This window comes from Rosa chinensis, chromosome 3 (assembly GCF_002994745.2).
Source record: "Rosa chinensis cultivar Old Blush chromosome 3, RchiOBHm-V2, whole genome shotgun sequence".
Lineage (NCBI taxonomy): Eukaryota > Viridiplantae > Streptophyta > Magnoliopsida > Rosales > Rosaceae > Rosa > Rosa chinensis.
In genome coordinates this window covers 4,604,331-4,628,603 of record NC_037090.1, presented here as the reverse complement: position 1 = coordinate 4,628,603, position 24,273 = coordinate 4,604,331, and the positions used below count along the sequence as shown (strand labels likewise).

The 24,273-nt window shown below is 37.6% G+C and overlaps 4 protein-coding genes and 2 pseudogenes across 7 annotated transcripts; 2 read left to right on the top strand and 4 right to left on the bottom strand.

Annotated features, from left to right (window-relative positions):
• The first annotated feature begins 188 nt into the window (after nt 1-188).
• On the top strand, nt 189-1,498 carry LOC121052072 (annotated as a pseudogene).
• A 3,673-nt stretch (nt 1,499-5,171) lies between these two features.
• On the top strand, nt 5,172-6,442 carry LOC112192587 (glucose and ribitol dehydrogenase). Its single transcript, XM_040517098.1, has 4 exons — nt 5,172-5,307; nt 5,404-5,780; nt 5,857-6,215; nt 6,301-6,442. The coding sequence occupies exons 1-4, from the start codon at nt 5,182-5,184 to the stop codon at nt 6,321-6,323; spliced, it is 885 nt and encodes a 294-aa protein (XP_040373032.1). The 5' UTR covers nt 5,172-5,181; the 3' UTR covers nt 6,324-6,442.
• Nucleotides 6,443-6,608: 166 nt separating this feature from the next.
• LOC112192586 (mevalonate kinase) lies at nt 6,609-10,382 on the bottom strand. Its single transcript, XM_024332385.2, has 5 exons — nt 10,045-10,382; nt 8,998-9,241; nt 8,645-8,898; nt 7,145-7,558; nt 6,609-6,935 (listed from the first exon to the last, which is right to left on the bottom strand). Exons 1-5 carry the CDS (start codon nt 10,175-10,177, stop codon nt 6,817-6,819), a joined length of 1,164 nt encoding a protein of 387 aa, XP_024188153.1. The 5' UTR covers nt 10,178-10,382; the 3' UTR covers nt 6,609-6,816.
• Nucleotides 10,383-11,156: 774 nt separating this feature from the next.
• LOC112192585 (amidase 1) lies at nt 11,157-15,155 on the bottom strand. Of its 2 annotated transcripts, none has more exons than XM_024332383.2 (9): nt 14,835-15,155; nt 14,259-14,411; nt 13,941-14,065; nt 13,740-13,865; nt 13,323-13,505; nt 12,934-13,084; nt 12,664-12,838; nt 11,874-12,008; nt 11,157-11,741 (listed from the first exon to the last, which is right to left on the bottom strand). In XM_024332383.2, exons 1-9 carry the CDS (start codon nt 14,942-14,944, stop codon nt 11,601-11,603), a joined length of 1,299 nt encoding a protein of 432 aa, XP_024188151.1. In that variant the 5' UTR covers nt 14,945-15,155; the 3' UTR covers nt 11,157-11,600. The 2 variants fall into 2 exon arrangements, with proteins under 2 accessions (XP_024188151.1, XP_024188152.1); XM_024332384.2 differs by having other exon boundaries at nt 12,934-13,081; nt 14,835-15,000.
• A 233-nt stretch (nt 15,156-15,388) lies between these two features.
• LOC112193961 lies at nt 15,389-19,776 on the bottom strand (annotated as a pseudogene).
• A 136-nt stretch (nt 19,777-19,912) lies between these two features.
• On the bottom strand, nt 19,913-23,155 carry LOC112192845 (amidase 1). Of its 3 annotated transcripts, XM_024332740.2 has the most exons (9): nt 23,033-23,155; nt 22,461-22,613; nt 22,145-22,269; nt 21,933-22,058; nt 21,537-21,719; nt 21,155-21,302; nt 20,890-21,058; nt 20,331-20,465; nt 19,913-20,197 (listed from the first exon to the last, which is right to left on the bottom strand). In XM_024332740.2, the coding sequence occupies exons 1-9, from the start codon at nt 23,140-23,142 to the stop codon at nt 20,042-20,044; spliced, it is 1,305 nt and encodes a 434-aa protein (XP_024188508.1). In that variant the 5' UTR covers nt 23,143-23,155; the 3' UTR covers nt 19,913-20,041. The 3 variants fall into 3 exon arrangements, with proteins under 3 accessions (XP_024188508.1, XP_040371861.1, XP_024188509.1); XM_040515927.1 differs by lacking the exon at nt 23,033-23,155 and having other exon boundaries at nt 22,145-22,350; nt 22,461-22,602; XM_024332741.2 differs by lacking the exon at nt 23,033-23,155 and having other exon boundaries at nt 22,145-22,347; nt 22,461-22,601.
• Nucleotides 23,156-24,273: the final 1,118 nt, after the last annotated feature.

The window sequence follows — 24,273 nt, the reverse complement described above, 5'->3', positions numbered from 1 at the left end:
TCAAGCTACAAATCCCCTATATAATCCTTTCTGATTTGATCAAAACTTTGAACCACCTCAACATCCACATCTATATATGCTATCTGCTCGTTTTCTTTCCTCATCTAGAGCCTTAAACCCCAGGTCCTTATCAGCTTTCCTTTTGTGTACGTCCACCAAAAACCCACTTTGTCAAATCACACTCTCAAATACAGAAGAGTCCTCTAAGATTCTTTGCAACCATGGACTCTGATGGCAGGAAAATGCCTCCTCAAAAGCAAGAATCTCAGCCTGGAAAAGAACACGCCATGAACCCTAACCCTCAGTTCTCAAACCCAGATTACAAACCCTCTAACAAGCTTCAAGTATATGTCATACGTCATATGATTGATTATTCCTACTCAATCACTTAACTTATGTAAAATGCATGCTCTAGTGATTGTATGTACTAATATTTTATGAGTTTTGCAGGGAAAGGTGGCGATAGTGACCGGAGGAGACTCCGGTATAGGGCGGGCGGTAAGCCATTACTTTGCTCAGGAGGGTGCAACTGTGGCCTTCACTTATGTGAAGGGCCAGGAGGAAACGGATGCACGTGACACACTTGAAATGATCAAGAAGGTGAAAACTGCTGATGCCAAAGACCCTATTGCAATCGCAGCTGATCTCGGTTTCGATGAAAATTGCAGGAGGGTTGTGGAGGAGGTGGTGAAAGCGTACGGGCGCATTGATATTCTGGTTAACAATGCGGCTGAGCAGTACAAGACCAGCTCGGTGGAAGATATCGATGAGGCTCGTATTGGTGTTTAGGACCAACATCTTTGCTTACTTTTTCATGGCAAGGTAAAGTTTTAAGAGTTATAACATATTAAGGTGAAAATATGGAGGATGATCGATAATGGTTATGATGATGTGAAATTGTGAATTTCAGGCATGCTTTGAAGCACATGAAAGAAGGCAGCAATATAATTTGCACAACATGGGTTGTGGCCTACAAAGGAAATGAGAAGCTGCTTGATTATACAGCAACCAAGGGTGCGATTGTGGCATTCGTGAGAGGATTGGCACTTGAGCTAGTGAACAAAGGCATCCGGGTCAATGGTGTAGCTCCTGGACCAATATGGACCCCGTTGAGTCCGGCATCTTTTGATGAGGAGGAGACTGCAAAGTATGGCTCTGAAGTGCCAATGCAGCGACCTGGTCAGCCCTGTGAGGTTGCGCCTGCCTATGTCTTCCTTGCTTCCAATGCTTTCTCTTCTTACATAACCGGCCAAGTCATCCATCCTAATGGTAATGTTCTGGTACTGGTCTGTAGTGTACTCACATTTTCTTACTGTTATGTAATTTATTGGTAAACTTCTGGCAACTTTGATTTGGCAGGTGGGGTTATAGTAAGTTCTTGAGGGGCTTGTGAAGGAGTCTTCAGGCCGGTGGTCTCTGTAGTCGTAATATATTAGCTAGTCCTTTTTTGTTGCATGGCTCTTTTCTTGTAAGGCCCATAGCTATGTGGAAACTGAAGGTTCTTCTGTGTGCTCTTTTGTTGTAATGAAAAATGATTCTGCTGTACTAATCTATATAAAGTAAATATGTAATCCCGAGTTACCTTGCAATGTATATGCCAAAGGTAAAATTTGCAGTATATCTCTTGATTCAAACATATAGTCTACACTGATGACAACATCTCATCAATACGCTTAAGGGTGCCTTTTCCATGAAGCAGTAAATAACTAAATATGGATAAATGGGCAAGATGAATCGCCTCCAAATTTTTTATAGTATTTCATGGTATATGCGGACATGATCAACTGGCACGCCATTAGTTTTCCCTATTAATTTAAGCTAAGCAACGCCATTTCAAGGTTATTAATAATTTCTCAACAAGTTGGATCAGATGTCAGAGGCAAAATCAAGAAGCCTTTATCCAATTCAGACATTTTTCTGGCAATGCTAACAGTTGAGCAAGGTCTTCATGCATTACATAGTTTGTAGAAGAGATCAAGTCGATCTTGATCACGCGCGCATCAGGAAGTATAACTGCTTGGAAGTCACAGTGACTTTGAGTTATAGTTCGAGAGGAAAATAACTCGATCCTTATTAATAAAGGACAAGGAAAGGGACAATCCCTAATATTAGAGGATAAGGAAATTCAATCCTTCCTGACGAAGGAGTCAGTCAGTCTATACTATAAAAATATTCAGAGATCATACCTTGTTTTCCATTCCATCCTTAGTAATCACACAGCTCATAGCATTTCAGTACTCTCGATCTTTGCTCATCAAGACACTTTGTGATTTCATGGCTGTAACAACTGACCGGGATCTAAAAACAGACTCTGCTGACATTCTAGCAGCAGAGCAAAAGGAGGAGGAGGAGAAGCTGGCGCCAGTTAGTAATGTGGATCAACCTGCTGCTCTAACATCTGTCTCCAGTAGTATCGGCTCGGAAAAGATATCTCTGTTCATTGGACAGTTCCCTATCAGGATACCATCCTACTCAGAGGAAACCAAAACCAATGATCAAGAGAAGAACAATAATGTGGAGTTGGATTTGGAAAAGGATACTCAAGGAACTTTTATATGTAGTACTCTTCCTGTTGAGGAAATAAATAATATCATCAACACTGTCCTTGAGACCAATCAATTTGCAGATGTAATGAACATCAAGGGGATCCCACTAGTTTCCGAGGCAAATAGTACTGTTGACCAGGCAAAGAGCAATGATGATAAAAAATATGAAACAAGAGGAAATGAGGTTATTAGGGAGGAAGAGCAGGAAGAGTTAAATGCTGATGCAATTGTTCTTGGTACCACTACTACTACTGTGACTACTAGTGTTCCTCTTCAGGAAGGAAATAATATCAACTATGTCCCCGAGGCCAATCAATTTGCAGATTTGATGAACACAAAGGAAAGCCTAGTAGTTTCCGAGGCAAAGACTACTATGGACCAGGCAAAGAACAGTAATGATGCTGAAGATAAATTTGAAGTAAGGAAAAAGCTTACTAAGGCAAAGCAGTATGCGTCAAAAGCAGAAGCAACCAAGAAGACAGAAAACCAGGCACAGAAGCAGAAAGCCAAAGCCATAAGAATTGAAGGATATAATGAGTTTTCTCTTCTTGAAGAATTAGAAAATGAGCAGGAGCTGGACATAGAGGCCAAGAGAGTAGAGGAAGCTGCAACTACAACTGAAGAAAAACCTCATGAAAATGAGTTTGATGCGGGAAGTAGTTCTGAGAAGGAGCAAGACATAGAGGCCAAAAGAGTTAAAGAAGCTGCAACCATAGTGGCAGTTGCAACTGCAAGCACATCTGAAGAAAAAGCTCATAAAAGTGAGTCTGATGCCCATAGTGGGTCTGAGAAGGAGCAAGACGTAGAGGCCAAAAGAGTTGAGGAAGATGCAGCTGCCAAGAAGAAAAGAGAGAAGAGAAAAAGGAAGAAAAAAAGTAAGGCAGAGAAACTAAATGGAAGTTTCCCATCAGTTGGAGTTTTTTCTTTGGCATTGGTATGCCTTCTGATTTATAGTTTTCTATAGGTGAGTTGAAGCCACAGTGGCAATTGTTCATCATCATCTTAGGACAGCCATGTATTTTTTTTAATTTATTTTTTATTATTAATAAGAAGAGGGTAACATGATTACAGAAAATCATAGTTAGAAGAGCAGTTTAAAACTTTAAACAGTGGCTAGTTTTTCCTTGTTATATCTTTGTGGCTACGTGTTCATTGTAGAATTAACTGCTTGGCTTGTTCAAGTATGATTTGCATAACTAATCATTCCACTTCATAGTACTAATCTATATAAAGTAAATATGTCAACCCGAGTTGCTTTACATTTTATGCCAAAGGTAAAATTTGCAATATCTCTCTCTTGATTCGAACATATGGTCTGATGACAACAGAAATAGTCATCTCAATACGCTTAAGGGTGCCTTTTCCATTTAAGCAGTAAATATGGATAATGGGCAAGATGAATCACCTACAAAATATCTAATCTTTATTTCCATGGTTTTACATGGTAATACATGTGGACATGATCAACTGGCATGCCCCATCTTTTCCCTATTCAAGCTAAGCAATGCTAGTTGCTAGGTCTTAAGTTGGATCAAATATCATAGGCAAAATTTTGTACCACGTACATTCCGTCTTTTAGACCAGCATACTGGGGAAAAGACGCAGAACTTCCAGCACACCAATGGAAGCTCAATATGTACCAAGAGTTGATAATCAAGAAGCTTGATCTTCATCCTTCATACATTTTTCTAGCAAGGCCAAAACAGTTGAGCAAGGTCTTCACGCATTACATAGTTGAGTAGGAAAGACTTGGAGCTTTTAGTGGAACCTCTTAACTTATGTTGCAGAATCTGGACTGCACAAGCAGAATCTGGACTGCACAAACTCTTTTTGATATAATTTCCCAGAAATCTCAAGTTTGGATCCCAAATGTTCAACTTTGATATGGCAAGATAACAAAACCATTGCAGATAAGAGCTGGCACATAGCCTTATGTTATCATTTTGTTCTGCGAACTTCAAAATGTTATACAACACAACACTATCAAAAGGAACTCATCCATTCCATCAATTCGGTGTAAGCTTTTTTCTAATCAACTAAATCGAGTTGTCTTAACTAAAACACTTGATCAAGTTTTATTTCTGTTTAGTTCTGTCAGTAAAGGTTGGTCTAAGAGTTGCATTAGCTTAATTGGGTATATATTACTACTTCATTTCTGACAGTGTTGTAGAACACTTCATTAAAAAACCAAAATTTAGAAATAGCACCGAGCCATTTCTATTTTAAGAAACTGCAAATTTGGAATTTTCTAATTCAGGATCACTCTAGAAGTTCTCACTATGAGCCTCATGGCCATGTAAAGAAATATAGAAAATGTCAACTTCCACAGGTGTATTCTGCATGCAAATGTCAGGACACGAAGGCACTTCTCCCAGCCACGTTTTCCTCCACTCGTCTATTTCACAATCTCTATCTGTACGAGACACTTGGTTTCGATCAAATCTTTGAATCAACACAACCTATCCATTTCATATATATATATATATATATATATATATATGTGTGTGTGTGTGTGTGTGTGCTGTGATCTGCTTGTTCGGTTTCCTCGTCAAGGCCTTAACAACCACATCTTAATTATCAGCTTTTTCTTTGTAGCACCAAATCAACACAGAAGATCTGACAGTCCTTTACAACAATGGCTTCTGGTGGCAATCAGAAATTTCCTCCTCAAAAGCAAGAATCTCAACCTGGAAAAGAGCATGTCATGAACCCTAACCCTCAGTACTCAAACCCGGATTACAAACCCTCCAATAAGCTCCAAGTATATATCACATACACGATATTACTGATTATTCAATATTTCATTGCTAGAAGGCATGTTCTAGTGATCAGGTATGCTAAAGCTTGAGTTTTGCAGGGGAAGGTAGCACTAGTGACAGGTGGAGACTCCGGGATAGGGCGAGCGGTGTGCCATTGCTTTGCTCAGGAGGGTGCAACAGTGGCCTTCACCTTTGTGAAGGGTCAGGAGGACCAGGATGCACACGACACGCTTGAAATGATCAAGAAGGTGAAAACTCCTGATTCCAAGGATCCAATGGCAGTTGCAGCTGATCTTGGTTTTGATGAGAATTGCAAGAAGGTCGTAGAGGAGGTGACAAAAGCATATGGATGCATTGATATTCTGGTTAACAATGCAGCAGAGCAGTACAAGAACAGCTCGGTGGCAGAGATTGATGAGTCTCGTCTTGAAAGGGTGTTCAGAACCAATATCTTTTCTTACTTTTTTGTGACAAGGTAAGTTAATAGATAGCATACAAACCACAAACATGGACAATCTGTGATGATTATGATCTGAAATTGTGAATGTCAGGCATGCTTTGAAGCACATGAAAAAAGGCAGCAGCATAATTTGCTCAACATCAGTTAATGCATACAAGGGAAACCAGAAGCTGCTTGATTATACAGCAACAAAGGGAGCCATTGTGGCATTTGTAAGAGGATTGTCACTTGAGCTAGTGAACGAAGGCATCCGTGTCAATGGTGTAGCTCCTGGACCAATATGGACCCCACTGATTCCAGCATCTTTCGATGAGGAGGAAACTGCAAACTTTGGCTCTGAAGTGCCAATGCAGCGAGCCGGGCAGCCCTGTGAGGTTGCGCCATCCTATGTCTTCCTTGCTTCCAATGCTTTCTCTTCTTATATAAGCGGCCAAGTGATCCATCCTAATGGTAATGTTCTACTACTATAGTGCACTTACAGTTGCTTGCTGTTATGTTATTTTCTGATAACTTTTGGCAATTTTTGATTGCACAGGCGGGGTTGTAGTAAATTCGTGATGGGTTTGTGAAGGAGCCTTCTGGCTGGTGGTCTTTCATATCCTAATGTATTAGCTACTGCTGTTTTCTTTTAGGCTAAGAGATATGTATAGAGACTAATGGTTGGTTTCTGTGTGATATGATGTGTCTAGCTCTGTCTGAGCTCCTTTTATATGTCAAGAGCGTCTGTAGGTTAAGTAATATGCTGTGCTTACTGCTAATAAAATATGGGAAAGAACTGGGTTTATGCCAAAAGAAGCTTCTCTACTACAATGATTGTCCTATCTATGCATATAAGAGATATGATTGACAAGAATGAAGTGTGACATTTATTTCCACATATTTCATTTCAATCACTGATGAAACAAAAAGGCCGAGAGTGCATTTCAAAGAACTTGAAGATGAAATTAACTCGGATTCAAATGCAGAATACAACAAGCTAACTAATATACAGACAACACAGAGTGAATTGATTCTGTCAGTAAACAATTGAGCTTGGATCTTACTAATCACTTCAGGATGAACCACCAAAGCAAACTTGAACACCTTGTCCGCCAATGGCCGCTGTTACGCAATGGAATCCACACGACTCCAGTTCTGCAGTTACTTTATCAACAACTATTGCTGATAGCACTGATCATATGGTTAAGGGAAATACCACAGACTAACATCATAATTCAAGATAGTTAAAACGGTGCTGAATAATTTAAGCAAATTTTTTTTGTTAAGATGTTCAACCCCATTAAACAAAATTAGTATCATTCCTTCATGGTAAAAGCATATGAAAGAGAAAAGCTTGAGGAGCAAGGTAACTGAAATAAAAGGAATCATGAAAAGGATACAGGTTGGCAATAGTGTGAGAACACAACCTCCACCACCAGCTCCTGTCAACTTGGAAGCCAACTTGTATTTGAGTGTAGTTCGAAGAACGGTTTCAATTGAAGCATGGCTGACCCCCATGCATTGGAGCAAACCCTGGTTCATTTCCATCAGCTCTTCTATTTTCGCCTCCTTCTCTGTTACAGAGATTTCATCAGGGGCCTCTGATTGGATGATGGTAGCCAATTCCCCGCTGATAGAATCAACTGCGTTAAACACAGAAGCCATAGCATCTGGATGATTTAATGTCCTCTCTGAAACACCAGCAACTAAGGCCTTTGTGTTCCTCCCAACATTTGTGTTAGTAATGAGCATTTTGAGTGGCATATTCGATTTGAGGCGTGTCAAATTGCCTGATCTAAATTTGATCATATTACCTGTTTCAGGAACAAATTAAGTCCCACAGAAAAGGAAGCTATATATTTCAAAGAAATCTCAACAGATGATGACATCTTTTCGCCTATTCCTTTATTTCATCAATTGGTCCCTAGTCCTTAATTAATTAGATGGTGTTCCCTTGTGCAAAATTATATTGTGCATACTTCCAATACTTCTTAAATTACTCCAGTCCCACCTGGATCATCTTAACTTTAATAATTCAATATAATTCAAAAAATGAACTTAACTGATTACGTCAGACATAATCAGTTTAGCATGAGAAATTCCATGACTCTTATCCCACTATATACTTTACTCCACTCCACATCCTACATGAAGTTTCTCTAGAAAATGTCCAAAAATGTGCAGCTTTTTGCAACAAGGACCTTAATGTGATGCTTTACAGGGATTTTAAGAAGGGACCCTTTTAAGAAACAGCGCAGGGAATCAGTACTTACACCCAAAGTACCAACCCATAGCAACATTATAGAAGAAAAGGAGATCCATGCATCTCACTACAACAAGACGACTATGACTCGATCAAACCCTTATACTTTCATTAATATTAACGTCACAGGCTACATAATACATAATACTAAGGATACTGAAGGTAAAGAGTTTTAGGATACATAATACCAAGGATACACAAGTGTTTAAGATTAATTGCACCATATCCCTAAAGATTTGAACCAAATTTCAAGGCGACTCCTGACATGTAGCTATTAGCTAAGAACACATAAATTAAAGTTTATATTATTCTCTCTTTGTTCCTATAAAGCAACTCAAGATGCAAAGTGGATCTAGCGGGAAGTTTCTAGGGCTCTAGCAAGCACCAATGAAGTAGTTCCATATTATTCATACCGGTTATGAACCTCTTCTGAAATGAAGGAAATATGGCTTGAACTGCATTGATAAAGTTCCCTACCCCAGTAGCTTTCTCTCATCTTAACATACTATGGCAAACTATTACCTGATTCATTCCAAGAACTATATAACTCAAGAATCCTAGACAAGAAAATAGGAAGACAAGAAGAAATGGCATTGTGAAGGTAGATTTTTCTGGGACAGGTAACATGATAACTTACCATATGTACTGACCGTGTTGTCAATTCCAGATGGCCTTCCATGGATGATTTTCTCACCTTCAAATGCCCATTTATTCAGTAAGTCAAGTTCGCTTTCGCCAAAATTTAACCACCCTTGGTGGCTGAAATCCAGACTCGCACAATCTGAGTAAGCAAGAAGAGCACCAGAGAATGCAACACAAAGTGCCGCAGATGAACCAAGACCTGAACCCAAAGGAAGTTCCGAACTGATAATAACTGTTGCAGGCTTAAATCTGACACATAAAGAGAGGAGAATCAGGAAATTAAGAAACATGAACAAATGGCCGAGAATTCAAAGTAGTCAGCTGTAGAAGCAAACCACAGTCCCATACCCTTGGATAGATGAATATAGCCAAAGAAAAGCCATGACTCCAGCAGCAATTCCTATTTTTGCCTCCGGAATGTTTAGTTCTTCAACTAAAATAGCAAGTGATTTGATCGCCTCCGCTGGACAAGAGGTAGGTGTTGATGGGTTGGGAACATCTATTCCGGATAGTGCTTCCTTAATCCTAACAACTGGCCACGAAAACTCTAATCCAATATCCTTGAGCTCCAGTCTAAGTAAACCATCATTATCTATGGACAACAGCAGAAGACTTCAGTTCAAAAGTTCAATCAGCAGGATGTTAGTGTTATATATTTTAATCCTGAAAACCTATATCCCTGAAAATTGTCACCATGTCTAACATCACTTAAACCCTGCAAATTAAACTAGGGTTCAATCCACAGAATAGATTTTCACAGAATCTCAAAGGGGCTTTCTTCAATTCATGATTACCTACAATACCAACAGCCAATCTCACAAAAAGGGGCAAACTTTGTGTTTGACATGGCACAGACACAAAGCTGAACAAAACCAATGAACCCACCAACAACAAAAGTTTCTTCGGATCATTGTAAATAAAACTCAAAAGAGTATAATCCAAATAACATGACAACCACAAACAGAACTTCAGCAAGAATGTTACATGTCATCTCAATCTTGAAAACCTATCCCTGAAGAGGATCAGACTTCTAATATCACTTCAACCCTTCAAATTCAACTTAGCAATAACGAATGCATTCATTCACAAATCAAAAGTGCATCCTTTAACTCATGCTTTCAAACAACACAAACACATCATCCAACCCCAGCTCACACAAAAGACTGAAACTTTTTGAGTTGACATAACACAATTATCCAACCTCAGCTAACAAAAAAGATTGAAACTTGTTGAGTTAACACAACACAATCACAAAGCTTTAGCAAAACCCATGAACAGAAACCGAAAGGGTATCTTCCAAAATAACTTTTTAACCAAAACCCAAATTCAAACCAAACCCAAATGCACAAAATCTAGATCAAAACGATCATATAACAAAAGAGAGATATAGCGTACCAGAATGAGCGGGAAAGCGAAGAGTTGCATAGGTACTAAGGTCAATGGAGGCAGCGACGGCCGTAGATCCATGAACCACAGCGTGTTCACCAGACAGTATGATCTTCCCAGGTGCTCTGGCTTTCACTTCCATTTTTTTGGGGCTCAAACTCAACTGAAACTCAATCTGGTTTTCAATCAAATTGAGTTTCTATGTTGTGCCTGAGCTTGGTGGTTTGGTTTTCTTTGACTCCAATGTGTGTGAGTTGTGTTAAATGAGTTGAATACGAGAATATATATATATAAGATCCATTCTTGTTGGAAAGGTCCTACTTATACTGCTGTGGAGTACTGAAAACTTTACTCGGTCTGATTCTCTGTTCTGTTTTTAATGCTTTTGACAGGCGGGCGGTGGCGCGTGGATGAACGGCTTCGTGTGACCAGGGTTTGGTAAGGTGATTGTGACCCTTTTTCTGCATCAATCGTTAATCACGTTGCTAAATGCTAATTAAGATGAGTCGGCCGTGGTGGCTTAGTTGCATAAATATGACGACTTAATATTTTCGCAGCGGAGATTACATATTCTTAAAGTATAGCTGAATTAAATGCGATAAATTAAAGTCATTTATTGATTATAAACGAATTTCAATTTTAATTTAGGTCGATCCAACCTAATATTTGAGAGATTTTTTCACATTGCTTGTGGGGAGTTCTAAACTTCTAAGGTGAAATCCATCATGGAATATGTCAATTCCAAGCAAAACAATGTGTAATGAATTCCAAGCAAAAAAAAAATGCAAGTGAGACATGAGATGCCGGCCTTTCCATGCATTGTGACTCTCTGGCTTTTCCTTTCTCTTTTCTAAAGTTAAAGAGAAAACTTTTTTTTTAATTGTTCGTTGGATCATATAATGCATTTACAAAGAAAGAGACGAGCCAAAAACAATCTGAGACTTTTTTTTTTGAAATGAGCAATCTGTGATTTCTAGGTTTGTGGCGTTGCTATTAGGGTTCTCTAACTTGCGATAAAAACGCTGTTGGTAAAAATTGATTAGATAATATTCACAATTTTTTTTTTATCAAAGAATGAATTTATTAACTAAATAACGACAGTATGGGAAAAATTGTTCTCCAAACGAGAACCCCCATAGAGCAAACAAACTAAATAACATGATTAACATGGAGAGTGTTTTGCACGAGTGCAAGTGGCGCTTGAGCTTTGTGTGTGTATTGCACCACTCACATCACATGGTCATAGCGGCAATAAGGACATATATCAAGCTGGTCAATATTGAACAAATCATTTGTTTACACACTAGTACCACAGTTGACAGTAGCACAGACTGCTTAGTTTGATTGTGAAGAAGAGCGCCCACTGTTCTTTACCTCACCAACCTTCTCGTTGACCATGGCCTGGCTCAGCACTTTGACCTTTTAGCAGTGGCTGTATTGTAATTTATACACCACAAGCAACAAGCTAAGAAACTTGACAATCAGGCTATATGTTTCGCTAGGTTTTTTTAGAGAAATGAGTAGCTGTTTGCTAGTAGCTTCTTGTTGAATTATAAACAAGGATGTCATTTCAAGCTTCCAACTTGTTCTTTGAGGGTGGCATAGAGAGTCTCCACAAGACTGAGCAGGAATCCATCTGAGCCGTGCTTTGCCAGCAAGGAAACCGACACCGGTAAGCCTTCGTACATGCCTAGTGGTATGACCACCTGTAAATGTGAGCAGAGAAATTGTAAGGTTTTCGAATGTACTTAATGCAGTTTGAGGAAGGAGAAGATTGGAATGTCTTGTACTCTTGCCTCATGCACACACTGAGAGAGAGGGTGGGGAAGGTAACATACCTGGCAGAATCCAGATACTACGGCAATGGACAAAAAACTAAAAGCCCTGTGGCGATATGCTTCAAGTGAAGTAGGATCCGTATGTAGTTTTGGTGGAAGCCCTGGAACTGTAGGAATTGCAAGGACACCAGTATCCTGAAGGGAAATCAAGCAACTTGGTAATTTCTTCCCTAATAACAAAGTTGTAATGAATAACACTCTGCAGTCTCTCTCTACTCTTACCAATCTGGAAATTGTGAAAATAAATTATATACTTTGGTGCTTAAGATAACAAGACCATGAAAATGATTCAGGAGAAATTACATTTAAAGTTGTTCTTGCAGAGCAACAATGTAGGTAATTTAAAATTGAAATGAGTCACAGTTCTTCAAAATGATTGCAATTAAATGGCTCCCTATCTGATTCGGATAGCATTTTCAGGAACACAAATTCATTCAACTTAAAGTAATGAAAGTGTTTCAGCAATGGTAAGAGAGGCTTGTATCTCATCTTCTCGAAAAACATGGCACTTCCAAGTTGCAACATTATTTTTCACAAAAGAAAACCAAATCAGTTAGCAGAATAGGGTACCATTCTGAACATTCGAGAGAATCTGATAAAAAAAAATTTCACGGTGCATAGGCAGGACATGTAGAACATGAAACAATATTCTATACACCAGTACTCAACTAAATGCACAGGGAACGTCTTTGATTCATGCACAAAAATTCATCAAGAATAGTACGAATTTGAATGCATAGTTCAATCTTGTCCCAACAGTAAGTTGTTGTGTGCAAAAGAGAGAGAATACCCCAAGAAGTTCAGTGAGAGCAGCACATAGTTCAGTCTTCACAGAGTGACAAATATCGATATTTTCATCTGTTGCCCTGACGGCTTCCCATACACGTTCATTTATCCGGTCCGCAGGACCTATATCAGGTCTGACTGTAATGATCCATTCACCATGGTTGTTCTTGAATTCATGCCTATCCTCCCAATGATAACCACAGATACATTGAATATCATTAATCTAGATCCAGAAATATCACAATGAAATTCAAGTCCATTAAATTATCAATACCTTTCGAGTGTTCGCATGGCACTTGATAGGGCTGCCAAGGATGGTATGTTATCCTCTTGACTTGTATTTCCTTTCTCAAAGAAACAGTTCAAACTTGGAACTTTGTCCTTCACAACATCCCCAAGGTTTGCATGCTTTAAAACATGACCTGCATTAGTAGGTGCACTAAGCTAGCTAGTGAACTTCTTTGCATTGATACATGTGTCTTTATCATATCTCTGCAACTGCAAGACAACCTATTGAAGAACTAATGGTAATATGATTTTCAGGTGATAAAATATCCAATAGATTCAAGCTAGATGGGAGAGTTGGTCTTATAGTACTGGAAATGTATGAATCAAGATGCATATAGCTACACCTCAAATAAATTAACAATCCAATTCGCTTACCCCCAAATAACTTCTCAACTGAGTGAACAAGTCCTTGTTTTACTCGATCACTTGGAATGCTTGAAAGCTGGAAACAGTCTTCAGCAATGATCAATTGAGCTGGTCTGACAGGATGTGCATCAGCAATTTGCAGTAATGCCCGTCCTACTCTCCTCAAAACCACAGGATCCCTAGCGAACCATCCTAGATAAGAAGTTGGTGTCAACGGCAGCCTATAAATATATAAGCTGTAACTTGACCATATACAGGTAATTGGCTTGCTTAATATATTGCAAAGGTATCAGTGAGATGCACAGATGAAATATGAAACAGGGAAACAGAATCAAAGAATGACTTTATCAAGATACTAAATTCAGAGAAGAAAAAAGATACTTTGTGCAAGATAGTTTGCAAATCAAAAAACTGTTAATTCCTTACCCACAGTATCAAAACTTTGTGCCAAAGGAACAACTCCAGAAGTAGAAATGACACCATGAGAAGGTCGGAACCCAAAAATTCCACAATATGAAGCAGGAACTCTTACACTTCCTCCGCTGTCAGTTCCTGAAAGAGTGAGATTCTTAAGTTTCAACATTGAGAGGCACAAAATTTCTAAAGAAAAAAAAACAACTTAATTACCTAAGGAAAAATCTGCAAGGCCTGCACTCACTACAACAGCAGAGCCACTAGAAGATCCTCCAGGAACCCTATCTGGTGCACATGGATTTACCGGTGTACCATAATGATTGTTCTCTCCATTTATACTGCCAACAATCATATATAAAATTTTAAGTGTCTTTTTAGTGAAGCTTCAAAACTAAGTGCCGTCAACTATTTAACGAACTACTACAAAAATAGACTAATAGATAATTTTGCCATTCCTTGAAACCAAAAAAGTAATCAAATTTAAAGCATATACAGGATAAAAAAGAAAGTTGATCTTCAATGTGCACTGACCTGTATGCCATTTCATCCATGATAGTTCTACCAATACATGTGGCACCTCCTTCTAAGATTGTAGAAACAGAAGGAGCTGTTGATTCAGCAGCTGGGTGAGTCCTTGCCCAATCAGGATTTCCAAATCCAGTCACATATCCAGCCATATCAAATCTGATTCCAAGTTGAAATTCAAGTGAGAAAAAGGTATTAGCTTTGCCCAGTTAACAAATGAACAGATTACCATCAAACCCAATAACCTGAAGTTCATCAATATAGTTTCACAATACAAAATAACTTCACACAAAGAACTTAATACCTAATTGATTTATTAGGTTTGTACAAACATGAGCACAATCAAGCAAGCATATACAAAATGATTTCTTGAAGAATAGAGTTACTAGTGACTCATCCCTGAATCTGAAGTTGACATATCAAGTACATGAGAAAAATATGATATGATAATACAAATTTGAAGCACTCACCAACAAAAGAGTAATATAGTGAGGAGTATGTAAGATGCTAGCTAATTGAACTACATATCTAGAAAGGGTACAACCATACAAGTGTATATAGTAGAGAGCAAGTGTGTCTCACATGTCTTTGACAGCAAAGGTGAGGCCACTCAAGGGAAGATCATGAGATGAAGAGCTTGATTGCAGAAGGAATTTCTCTGTGAAAGCTCCATAATCTGAGTCTTTCTCCATATGTGAGTGAGTGAGTGAGTGAGTGAGTGCCACTTCTGGTTAGTGGTTACACAATTCTGATCAAGGATGATGATATATCCTAATGAGATAGTTGAAATGACGAAATTCACCTCAAAATATCTAGTTGGTTGTTTTGCACTAATATTATTGAATTTTTGTGTTCAATATGGTAAGAAGGATTAAAACCAAGAAGTCAAATGAAGTATTAAATAGTTCAGAAATATGTCATAATTAGATGGACAATCACCAAAAACAATACACACACACATTTTTGAGGGGAAAAAAAAAAGATACTAGGAAAAATTATTGCGTGATCCAACCTTTAAATATATTGTACGTAGTCTAAATTAATGTGATTAGTCCACCATGTGGCATTCCGGAATGAGGGTGAAAATGGGCCGTAGCCAGCCCCCCACCTCCGTGACTGAGCTCCTTTATTTTTTCTTTCTTTCGCAATTTCATTTTATTTCCCGATAATAAACCTAAAACAATTAAACAAAATTAATCAGTTTGTATATATGGCATCTTCATATAATACAAAACTCAATTCAAAACAATCTAATTTAGAATTATTTTTCAAACAAAATTAAAAGATTTTCTTAATCTAATTTCGTTGAATGTATTTGTATAGTAATTACTAATTAAGAGCTAGCCCAAAACTACCATAGTCTAGTATATTTCCTTCTCTTTTTGCTCAAACAAGTCAACACCTTTTAATTAGGTTTATTAAATATAGTGGGAACAAATTTTTTTTGTAAGAACTATCAAACATTCCATACCAAATTTTTTTTTTTCAGTCAAAAAAAAAAAAGTTTTGTTTAATTTTGAATTGGATACACTATGATGTAGTATTTGGAAAAAAATATATATATATATATATATATGATGTAGTAATTTTGTTTTTTATGCATTTTTTGTTTTTCTATGCTTAGCCTAGTCTCGACCACAGCAGAGATCACAATACTTAACCCAGTCTTCCAGCTGGTGATTTCTGGTTTTCATGTCCTTATGTATTAGCTACTGCTGTTTTGTGAAAGGCTAAGAGTTGCATAATGTCGAGACTAATGGTTGATTTCTGTGTGATATGCTGTATCTAGCTCGGGTAGAGCTCCTTTTATATGTCAAGTGTCCCTAACTCCCTATGTTAAGTAATATGCTGTACTTAGGGCTAATAAAATATGGGAAAGAACTGGGTTTATGCCAAATGAAGCTTCTCTACTACAATGATTTTCCTATCTATGCATCCGAGATATGATTGACAAGAATGAACAGTGACATTTATTTCCACATATTTCAATTACTGTTGAAACAAAAAGGCCGAGAGTGCATTTCAAAGAAGGGGTTCAAATGCAGAATACAACAAGCTAACTTATATACAGGCAACAGAGTGAATTGTATTCTATCAATTAACAATTGAGCTTGGATCTTACTAATCACCTCAGGATGAACCACCAAAGCAAACTTGAACACCTTGTCCACCAATGGTCGCTGTTAAGCAATGGAATCCACACGACTCCAGTTCTGCAGTTACTTTATCAACAACTGTTGCTGATAGCACTGATCATATGGTTAAGGGAAATACTATAGACAACATCATAATTCAAGATGGTTAAAATCAAGGCATGAGTAAATGTGCTGAAGAATTTAGGCAAAAATTTATGTTAAGATAAAAGCACATGGAAGAGAAAAGATTGAGGAGCATGGTAACTGAAATAAAAGGAATCATGAAAAGGATACAGGTTTGCAATAGTGTGAGAACAGAACCTCCACCACGAGCTCCTGTCAACTTGAAAGCCAACTTGTATTTGAGTGTAGTTCGAAGAATGGATTCGATTGAAGCATGGCTGACCCCCATGCATTGGAGCAAACTTTGGTCCATTACCATCAGCTCTTCTATTTTCGCATCCTTCTTGGTTACAGAGATTTCATCAGGGGCCTCTAATTGGATGATGGTAGCCAATTCTGCGCTGATAGAATCAACTGCATTAAACACAGAAGCCATAGCATCTGGATGCCTTAATGTCCTCTCTGTAACACCAGCACCTTTGTGTTCCTCCCAACTTTTGTGTTAGTAATGAGCATTTTGAGTGGCATGTTTGATTTGAGGCGTGTCAAACTGCCTGATCTAAACTTGATCATATTCCCTGTTTCAGGAACAAAGTCCAGACAGATAAGGAAGCTAAATATCTCAACAGATGATAACATCTTTTCGCGTATTCCTTTATTCATCAACTGGTCTCTATTCCATGATTAATTAGATGGTGTTCCCTCATACAAAATAATATTGTGCATATTCCAATACTTCTTAAATTACTCCAGTCCCAACCTGCATCATCTTAACTTTAATGATTCAATAGTTCTACATTAGACATGATCAATTTAGTATGAGAAATTCCATGACTCCTATAGTGATATACTTTACTCTACTCCTCTCAACCTACTTGTAGATTATCTAAACAATGTCCAAAAAAGTGCAGCCTTTTGCAACAACGACCTAATCATCACGAATTTTAACCAATAGTATACTTGTATTAGGAAAAGGATCAGACTTGGAATCAGTATTTACACCCAAAGTAACAACCCATAGCAAAATAATAGAAGAAGAAAAGGAGGGCCAGGCATCTCAGTAGAACAAGAAGACTATGACTCTTGATAACTCTTGAGGGATCCGACTAAGACAGTGGCGTCTTACCGCACGTGGTGCAATCAAATCTTTATACTTTCATGAACAAAAACGTCTCAGCTTAGCGGGCTTACATATATAATACTAACGGTACTGAAGGGTGAAGAGTTTTAGGAGCAATGTGGTTGAGGTTAATTGCACTATATCCCTAAAGAGTAAATATTTGAACCTAATTACAAGGAGACGGCTGACAATTAGCTAAACATTTATAAATACAAGTTTATATAACTCTCTATTTGTTCGTACAAGGCAACTCAAGATGCAAAGCAGATCTAGTGGTTTCTAGGGCTCTAGCAAGCATTAATGAAGTAGTTCCATAATATTTATACAGGTTTTGAACCTCTTCCTGAATGAAGGAAATATTGCTTGAACTGCATTAATAAAGTTCCCTTCCCCAGTAGATTTTCTCATCTTAACATACTATGGCAAACTATTACCTGAATCATTCCAAGAACTATATAACTCAAGAATCCTAGACAAGAAGATTAGGAAAACAAGAAGAAATGTGACATTGTGAAGGTAGATTTGTCAGGGACAGGTCACATAATAACTTACCATATGTGCTGACTGAGTTGTCAATTCCAGATGGCTTTCCATGGATGATTTTTTCACCTTCAAATGCTCATTTATTGAGCAAGTCAAGTTCGCTTTCGCCCAAAATCTAACCGCCCTTGGTGGCTGAAATCCAGACTCACACAATCTGAGTAAGCAAGAAGAGCACCAGAGAATGCAACACAAAGTGCAGCAGATGACCCAAGACCTGAACCCAAAGGAAGTTCAAAACTGATAATAACTGACGCAGGCTTAAATCTGACAGGAGAACCAGAAATTAAGAAATATGAATAAATGGCTGAGAATCCAAAATAGTCAGCTGTAGAAGCAAACCAGAGTCCCATGCCCTTGGATAGATGAATATAGCCAAAGAAAAGCCAAGACTCTAGCAGCAATTCCGATTTTTGCCTCTGGAATATTTAGTTCTTCAATAGCAAGTGATTTGATCGCTTCCGCGGGACAAGAGGTAGGTGTTGATGGGTTGGAAACATCTATTCCGGATAGTGCTTCCTTAATCCTACCAACTGGCCACCAAAACTCTAATCCAATATCGTTGAGCTCCAGTCTAAGTAAACCATTATTATCTATGAATAAAAGCAGAAAACTTCAGTACAAAAGTCTAATCAGCAGGATGTTAATGTTATATGTTTCAATCCTGAAAACCTATATCCCTGAATATTTGTCACCACTTCTAATATCACTTAAACCCTGAAAATTTAACTACAATTCCCAGAATTGGTTTTCACAGAATCTCAAAAGGGCTTTCTTCACTTCATGATTCCCAACAATACCAATAGCCTATCTCACAAAAAGCGGCAAACTTTGTGTTTGACATGGCACAGTCACAAAGCTTGACAAAAACAATGAACCCACCAAGAACAAAAGTTTCTTCAAATCATTGTAAATAAAACTCAAAAGGGTATAATCCAAATGACATCACAACCACAAACAGAACTCAAAAGCTTCAGCAAGAATGTTACATGTCATCTCAATCTTGAAAATCTATCCCTGAAAATGATCAGACTTTTAAACCCATCAAATTCAACTTAGCATAATGAATGCATTCATTCACAAATCAACAGTGCATTCTTTAACTCATGCTTTCAAACAACACAAACACATCATCCAACCTCAGCTCACAAAAAAGATTAAAACTTTTTGAGTTGACATAACACAATCACAAAGCTTTAGCAAAACCCATTAACAGAAACCAAAAGGGTATCTTCCAAATAACATTTCAACCAAATCCAAACCAAACCCAAATGCACAAAATCTAGATTCAAACGATCATATAACAAAAACAAAGAATGCCCCAAAAGAGAGATAGAGCGTACCAGAATGAGCGAGAAAGCCAAGAGCGGCAGGCGGGCGGTGGCGCGTGGATCAACCGCGCTGTGTAACCTGGGCTTTGGTAAGGTGATTGTGACCGCTTTTCTGCTAATGTGGTACACAATGCTACATAGACATGTATTCCAATTGAATCGATTATAAACGTTGCTAAATGCTAATTAGGATGAGTCGGCTGTGGTGGCTTACTCGTATATATCCAACACCTTAATATTTCGTGTCTGAGATTCCAAGAATCTGTAAAAATAATTGGATAAATGTGGTACTCATTATGTGACTCAATGAGTAACAGATAATGCTAGTGCGTTACGAATTACGATGCAACATGTGCATGAATCGTTATGTCGTGTTTTAGTGTTTTACGACTAGAATATGAATTTAACTAGTGAATTTAATTGTATAAATTCGACAACTTAATATTTTACATATTCGAAACCACAAGCAACAAGCTAAGAACCTTGACTATCAGGCTATCTGGTTTCAATAGGTTTTTTACAGAAACGAGTGTTGTTGAATTATAAACAAGGATGCGATTTCAAGCTTTCAACTTGTTCTTTGAGAGTGGAATAGAGAGTCTCCACAAGACTCAGCAGGAATCCATCTGAGCCGTGCTTTGCCAGCAAGGAAACCGACACAGGTAGATCTTCACACATGCCTAGTGGTATGTTCACCTGTAAATGTGCACAGAGAAATTGTAAGGTTTTTTAATGTACTTGCTGTAGTTGAGAAAGGAGAAGATTGAAATGTCTTGTACACTCTTGCCTCATGCACAGACAATGAGAGAGGGTGGGGAAGCTAACATACCTGGCAGAATCCAGATACTCCGGCAATGGACAACAAGCTAAAAGCCCTGGCGCGAAATGTTTCAAGTGTAGCAGGATCCATTTGTATTTTTGGCGGAGGCCCTGGAACTGTAGGAATTGCAAGGACACCAGCATCCTGAAGGGAAATCAAGCAACTTGGTAATTTCTTCCCTAATAACAAAGTTGTAATGAACAACACTCTGTGGTCTCTCTCTACTCTAACCAATCTGGAAATTGTGAAAATAAAGTTATACTTTGGTGCTTGAGATACAAGACCATGAAAGTGATTCAGGAGAAATCACATTTAAAGTTGTTCTTCCAGGGCAACAATCTAGGAATTAATCCTAAATTGAAATGAGTCATGGCTCTTCAAAATGATAGCAAATGGCTCCCTATATGTTTTAGATAGCATCTTCAGGAACACAAACTCATTACTCAACTAAATGCACAGGGAACGTCTTTGATTCATGCACAAAATTCATCAAGAATAGTACAAATTTGAATGCATAGTTCAATCTTGTCCCAACAGTAAGTTGTTGTGTGCAAAAGAGAGTAAATACCCCAAGAAGTTCAGTAAGAGCAGCACATAGTTCGGACTTCACGGAGTGACAAACACCAATATTTTCATCTGCTGCCCTGACGGCTTCCCATACACGTTCTGATATCCCAGGACCTAAATCAGGTCTGACTGTAATGACCCATTCACCATGGTTGTTCTTGAATTCATGCCTATCCTCTCAATGATAACCACAGATACATTGAATTTCAGTAAATCTAGATCCAGAAATATCACAATGACATTCAAGTCCATTAAATTATCATCACCTTTGGAGTGTTCGCATGGCACTTGATAGGGCTGCTAAGGATGGTATGTTATCCTCTTGACGTGCATTTCCTTTATCGAAGAAACAGTTCAAACTTGGAACCTTGTCCTTCACGACATCCCCAAGGTTTGCTTTCTTTAAAACATGACCTGCATTAGAAGGTACAATAAGCTAGTGAACTTCTTTGCATTAGTACAAATGTGTCTTTATCATATCTCTGCAAGACGACCTATTGAAGAACTAATGGTAATGATTATTTTCAGGTGATAAAATATCCAATAGACGCAAGCTAGATGGTATATTTGGTCTTCTAGTACTGGAAATGTATGAATAAAGATGCATGTAGCCACCCCTCAAATAAATTCACAATCCAATTCGCTTACCCCCAAATAACTTCTCAACTGAGTGAACAAGTACTTGTTTTACTCGATCACTTGGAATGCTTGAAAGCTGGAAACAGTCTTCAGCAATGATCAACTGAGCTGGTCTGACAGGATGTGCATCAGGAATTTGCAGTAATGCCCGTCCTACTTTACTCAAAACCACAGGATCCCTAGCAAACCATCCTAGATATATAAGAAGTTGGTGTCAACGGCATATTATAGATATATAAGCTGTAACTTGACCATATAATGGTAATTGGCTTGTATAATATATTGCAAAGTTTCATGAGATGCATGGATGAAACGTGAAACAGGGAAACAGAATTAAAGAAGGACTTTATCAAGATAGTAAATTGAGAGATAGTCTGCAAACTAAAAAAACTGTTAATTCCATACCCACAGTATCAAAACTTTGTGCCATAGGAACGACTCCAGAAGTAGAAATGACACCATGAGAAGGTCGGAACCCAAAAATTCCACAATATGAAGCAGGAACTCTTACACTCCCTCCAGTGTCAGTTCCTGAAAGAGCGAGATTCTTAAGCTTCAACATTGAGATGAGAGGCACAAAATTTCAAAAATCATACAAGAAAAAACAACTTAATTACCTAAGGAAAAATCTGCAAGGTCTGCACCCACCACAACAGCAGAACCACTAGAAGATCCTCCAGGCACCCTATCTGGTGCACATGGATTTACCGGCGTACCATAATGTTTGTTCTCTCCATTTATACTGCCATCAATCATATATGAAATTTTAAGGGTCTTTTTAGTGAAGCTCCAAAACTAAGTGCCTTCAACCTTTAACGACCTACTACAAAAATAGACTAATAGTTATTTTGCCATTCCTTGAAACCAAAAAAGTAATCAAATTTAAAGCATACACAGGATAAAAAAGAAAGTTGATCTTCATTGTGCACTGACCTGTATGCCATTTCATCCATGACAGTTTTACCAATACATGTGGCGCCTCCTTTTAAGATTGTCGAAACAGAAGGAGCTGTCGATTCGGCAGCTGGGTGAGTCCTTGCCCAATCAGGATTTCCAAATCCAGTCACATATCCAGCCACATCAAATCTGATTCCAAGTAGATATTCAAGTGAGGAAAATGCATTAGCTTTGCCCAGTTAAACACATGAACAGATTGCCATCAAACCCAATACCCTGAAGTTCATCAATACAGTTTCACAATACAAATAAGTTCACAAAAAGAACTTAATACCTAGTTGATATATTAGGTTTGTACAGACATAAGCACAATCAAGCAAGCATATACAAAATGATTTTCTTCAAGAATAGAGTTACTAGTGACTCAGCCCAGAATCTGAAGTTGGCATATCAAGTACATGAGAAAAATATGATATGATAATACAAATTTGAAGCACTCACCATGACAAGAGTGAGGAGTATGTAAGATGCTATAGCTAATTGAACTACATATCTAGTAAGAGTATAACCATACAAAGTGTATATAGTAGAGAGCAAGTGTGTCTCACATGTCTTTGACAGCGAAGGTGAGGCCACTCAAGGGAAGATCATGAGATGAAGAGCTTGGTCGCAGAAGGAATTTCTCTGTGAAAGCTCCATAATCTGAGTCTTTCTCCATATGTGTGTGTGTGAGTGAGTGAACTCTGATCAAAGATGATGATATATCCAATGAGATAGTTGAAATCACGAAATTGACCTCAAAGTATTTAATTGGTTGTTTTGCATTAATTTTATTGAATTTTTGTGTTCAATTTGGTAAAGAAGGATTCAAAACCTATTAGAAGTAAATAGTTCGGAAATATATCTTAATAACCAAAAAGAAATGACGAGACATATTAGAAAAAATTATTGTATGATCGAAGTCATCGAATCATCCAATGTACTATAAGTAGTCTGGATTAATGTGATTAGTCACCATGTGAAATTCTGGAGTTGGAGTGAAAATACCTCAATAGACATGTAAATTGATCAGATTTTGATCTGGACCCACTCCAGATTTGTGGTTATTAGACGGGTTTGGATAAAAAAAATGTATCCGTTAATTATCTGAATCCGTTAACCCGTTTATTTAACAGATCAAATACAGATTTAGGTCGATCCGATCAATTAATAATCCGACCGGTTTTTGTAATAATAAAATATTATTTTTTATAAATATATTATTATTTTTTTTAAATATAAAATATAAAATATAAAATATAAAATATAAAGAATTTTTAATACAATTTTTTTGCTGAAATCTAAGGGACAGTCCACCACCACCCATGATTCAAGAAGTATTAAGAATTTTGATAACATAATTCTACTTTTAGTGAAAGTTTTCATGTTGTTTTAATATTTTATTAATATCTTATAATGTATAATGATATAAATTTAATATTAGTATTTAAAATTTTATAATATTTGAAATTATAAACTGATCGGATTAGCGGATCGGGTATCCATTAATCCGGCCGATACAGATTTGAATCGAGCTATCAATAATCTACCGGGTTAACGGAGTGGGTTTGGATCGAATTTTTTTTAAGTAAACAGATTTGGATTTAAGTCAATCCGATCCAAATCCGATCCATTTGCAAGTTTACACCTCAATGACCTCACATTCCTTTGTTTAATTTATTTATTTAATTTTTTGTAATTTCCTTTTATTTCCCGATAGTAAAAATTTGCCTAAAATAACCAAACAAAATTAATTAGGAAAATTCCCATCATCTAGTAAAAAAAAAACTATGATGTAGTGAATTTTGTT

Excerpts from the sequence above, each read along its gene's own strand:
- LOC112192587 (XM_040517098.1), top strand. The coding sequence starts at position 5,182 with ATGGCTTCTGGTGGCAATCAGAAATTTCCTCCTCAAAAGCAAGAATCT. Across the intron at positions 5,781-5,856 it reads TCTTACTTTTTTGTGACAAG|GCATGCTTTGAAGCACATGA; the intron begins GTAAGTTAATAG and ends TGTGAATGTCAG. Across the intron at positions 6,216-6,300 it reads CCAAGTGATCCATCCTAATG|GCGGGGTTGTAGTAAATTCG; the intron begins GTAATGTTCTAC and ends TTGATTGCACAG.
- LOC112192586 (XM_024332385.2), bottom strand. The coding sequence starts at position 10,177 with ATGGAAGTGAAAGCCAGAGCACCTGGGAAGATCATACTGTCTGGTGAA. Across the intron at positions 7,559-8,644 it reads CAACACGGTCAGTACATATG|GTAATATGATCAAATTTAGA; the intron begins GTAAGTTATCAT and ends TTCCTGAAACAG. Across the intron at positions 6,936-7,144 it reads TCTCACACTATTGCCAACCT|TGCTATCAGCAATAGTTGTT; the intron begins GTATCCTTTTCA and ends CCATATGATCAG.
- LOC112192585 (XM_024332383.2), bottom strand. The coding sequence starts at position 14,944 with ATGGAGAAAGACTCAGATTATGGAGCTTTCACAGAGAAATTCCTTCTG. Across the intron at positions 12,009-12,663 it reads CTCTCACTGAACTTCTTGGG|GATACTGGTGTCCTTGCAAT; the intron begins GTATTCTCTCTC and ends ATTTCCCTTCAG. Across the intron at positions 11,742-11,873 it reads TAGTATCTGGATTCTGCCAG|GTGGTCATACCACTAGGCAT; the intron begins GTATGTTACCTT and ends TCACATTTACAG.
- LOC112192845 (XM_024332740.2), bottom strand. The coding sequence starts at position 23,142 with ATGGAGAAAGACTCAGATTATGGAGCTTTCACAGAGAAATTCCTTCTG. Across the intron at positions 21,303-21,536 it reads AGTTGAGAAGTTATTTGGGG|GTCATGTTTTAAAGAAAGCA; the intron begins GTAAGCGAATTG and ends CTTCTAATGCAG. Across the intron at positions 20,466-20,889 it reads CTCTTACTGAACTTCTTGGG|GATGCTGGTGTCCTTGCAAT; the intron begins GTATTTACTCTC and ends ATTTCCCTTCAG.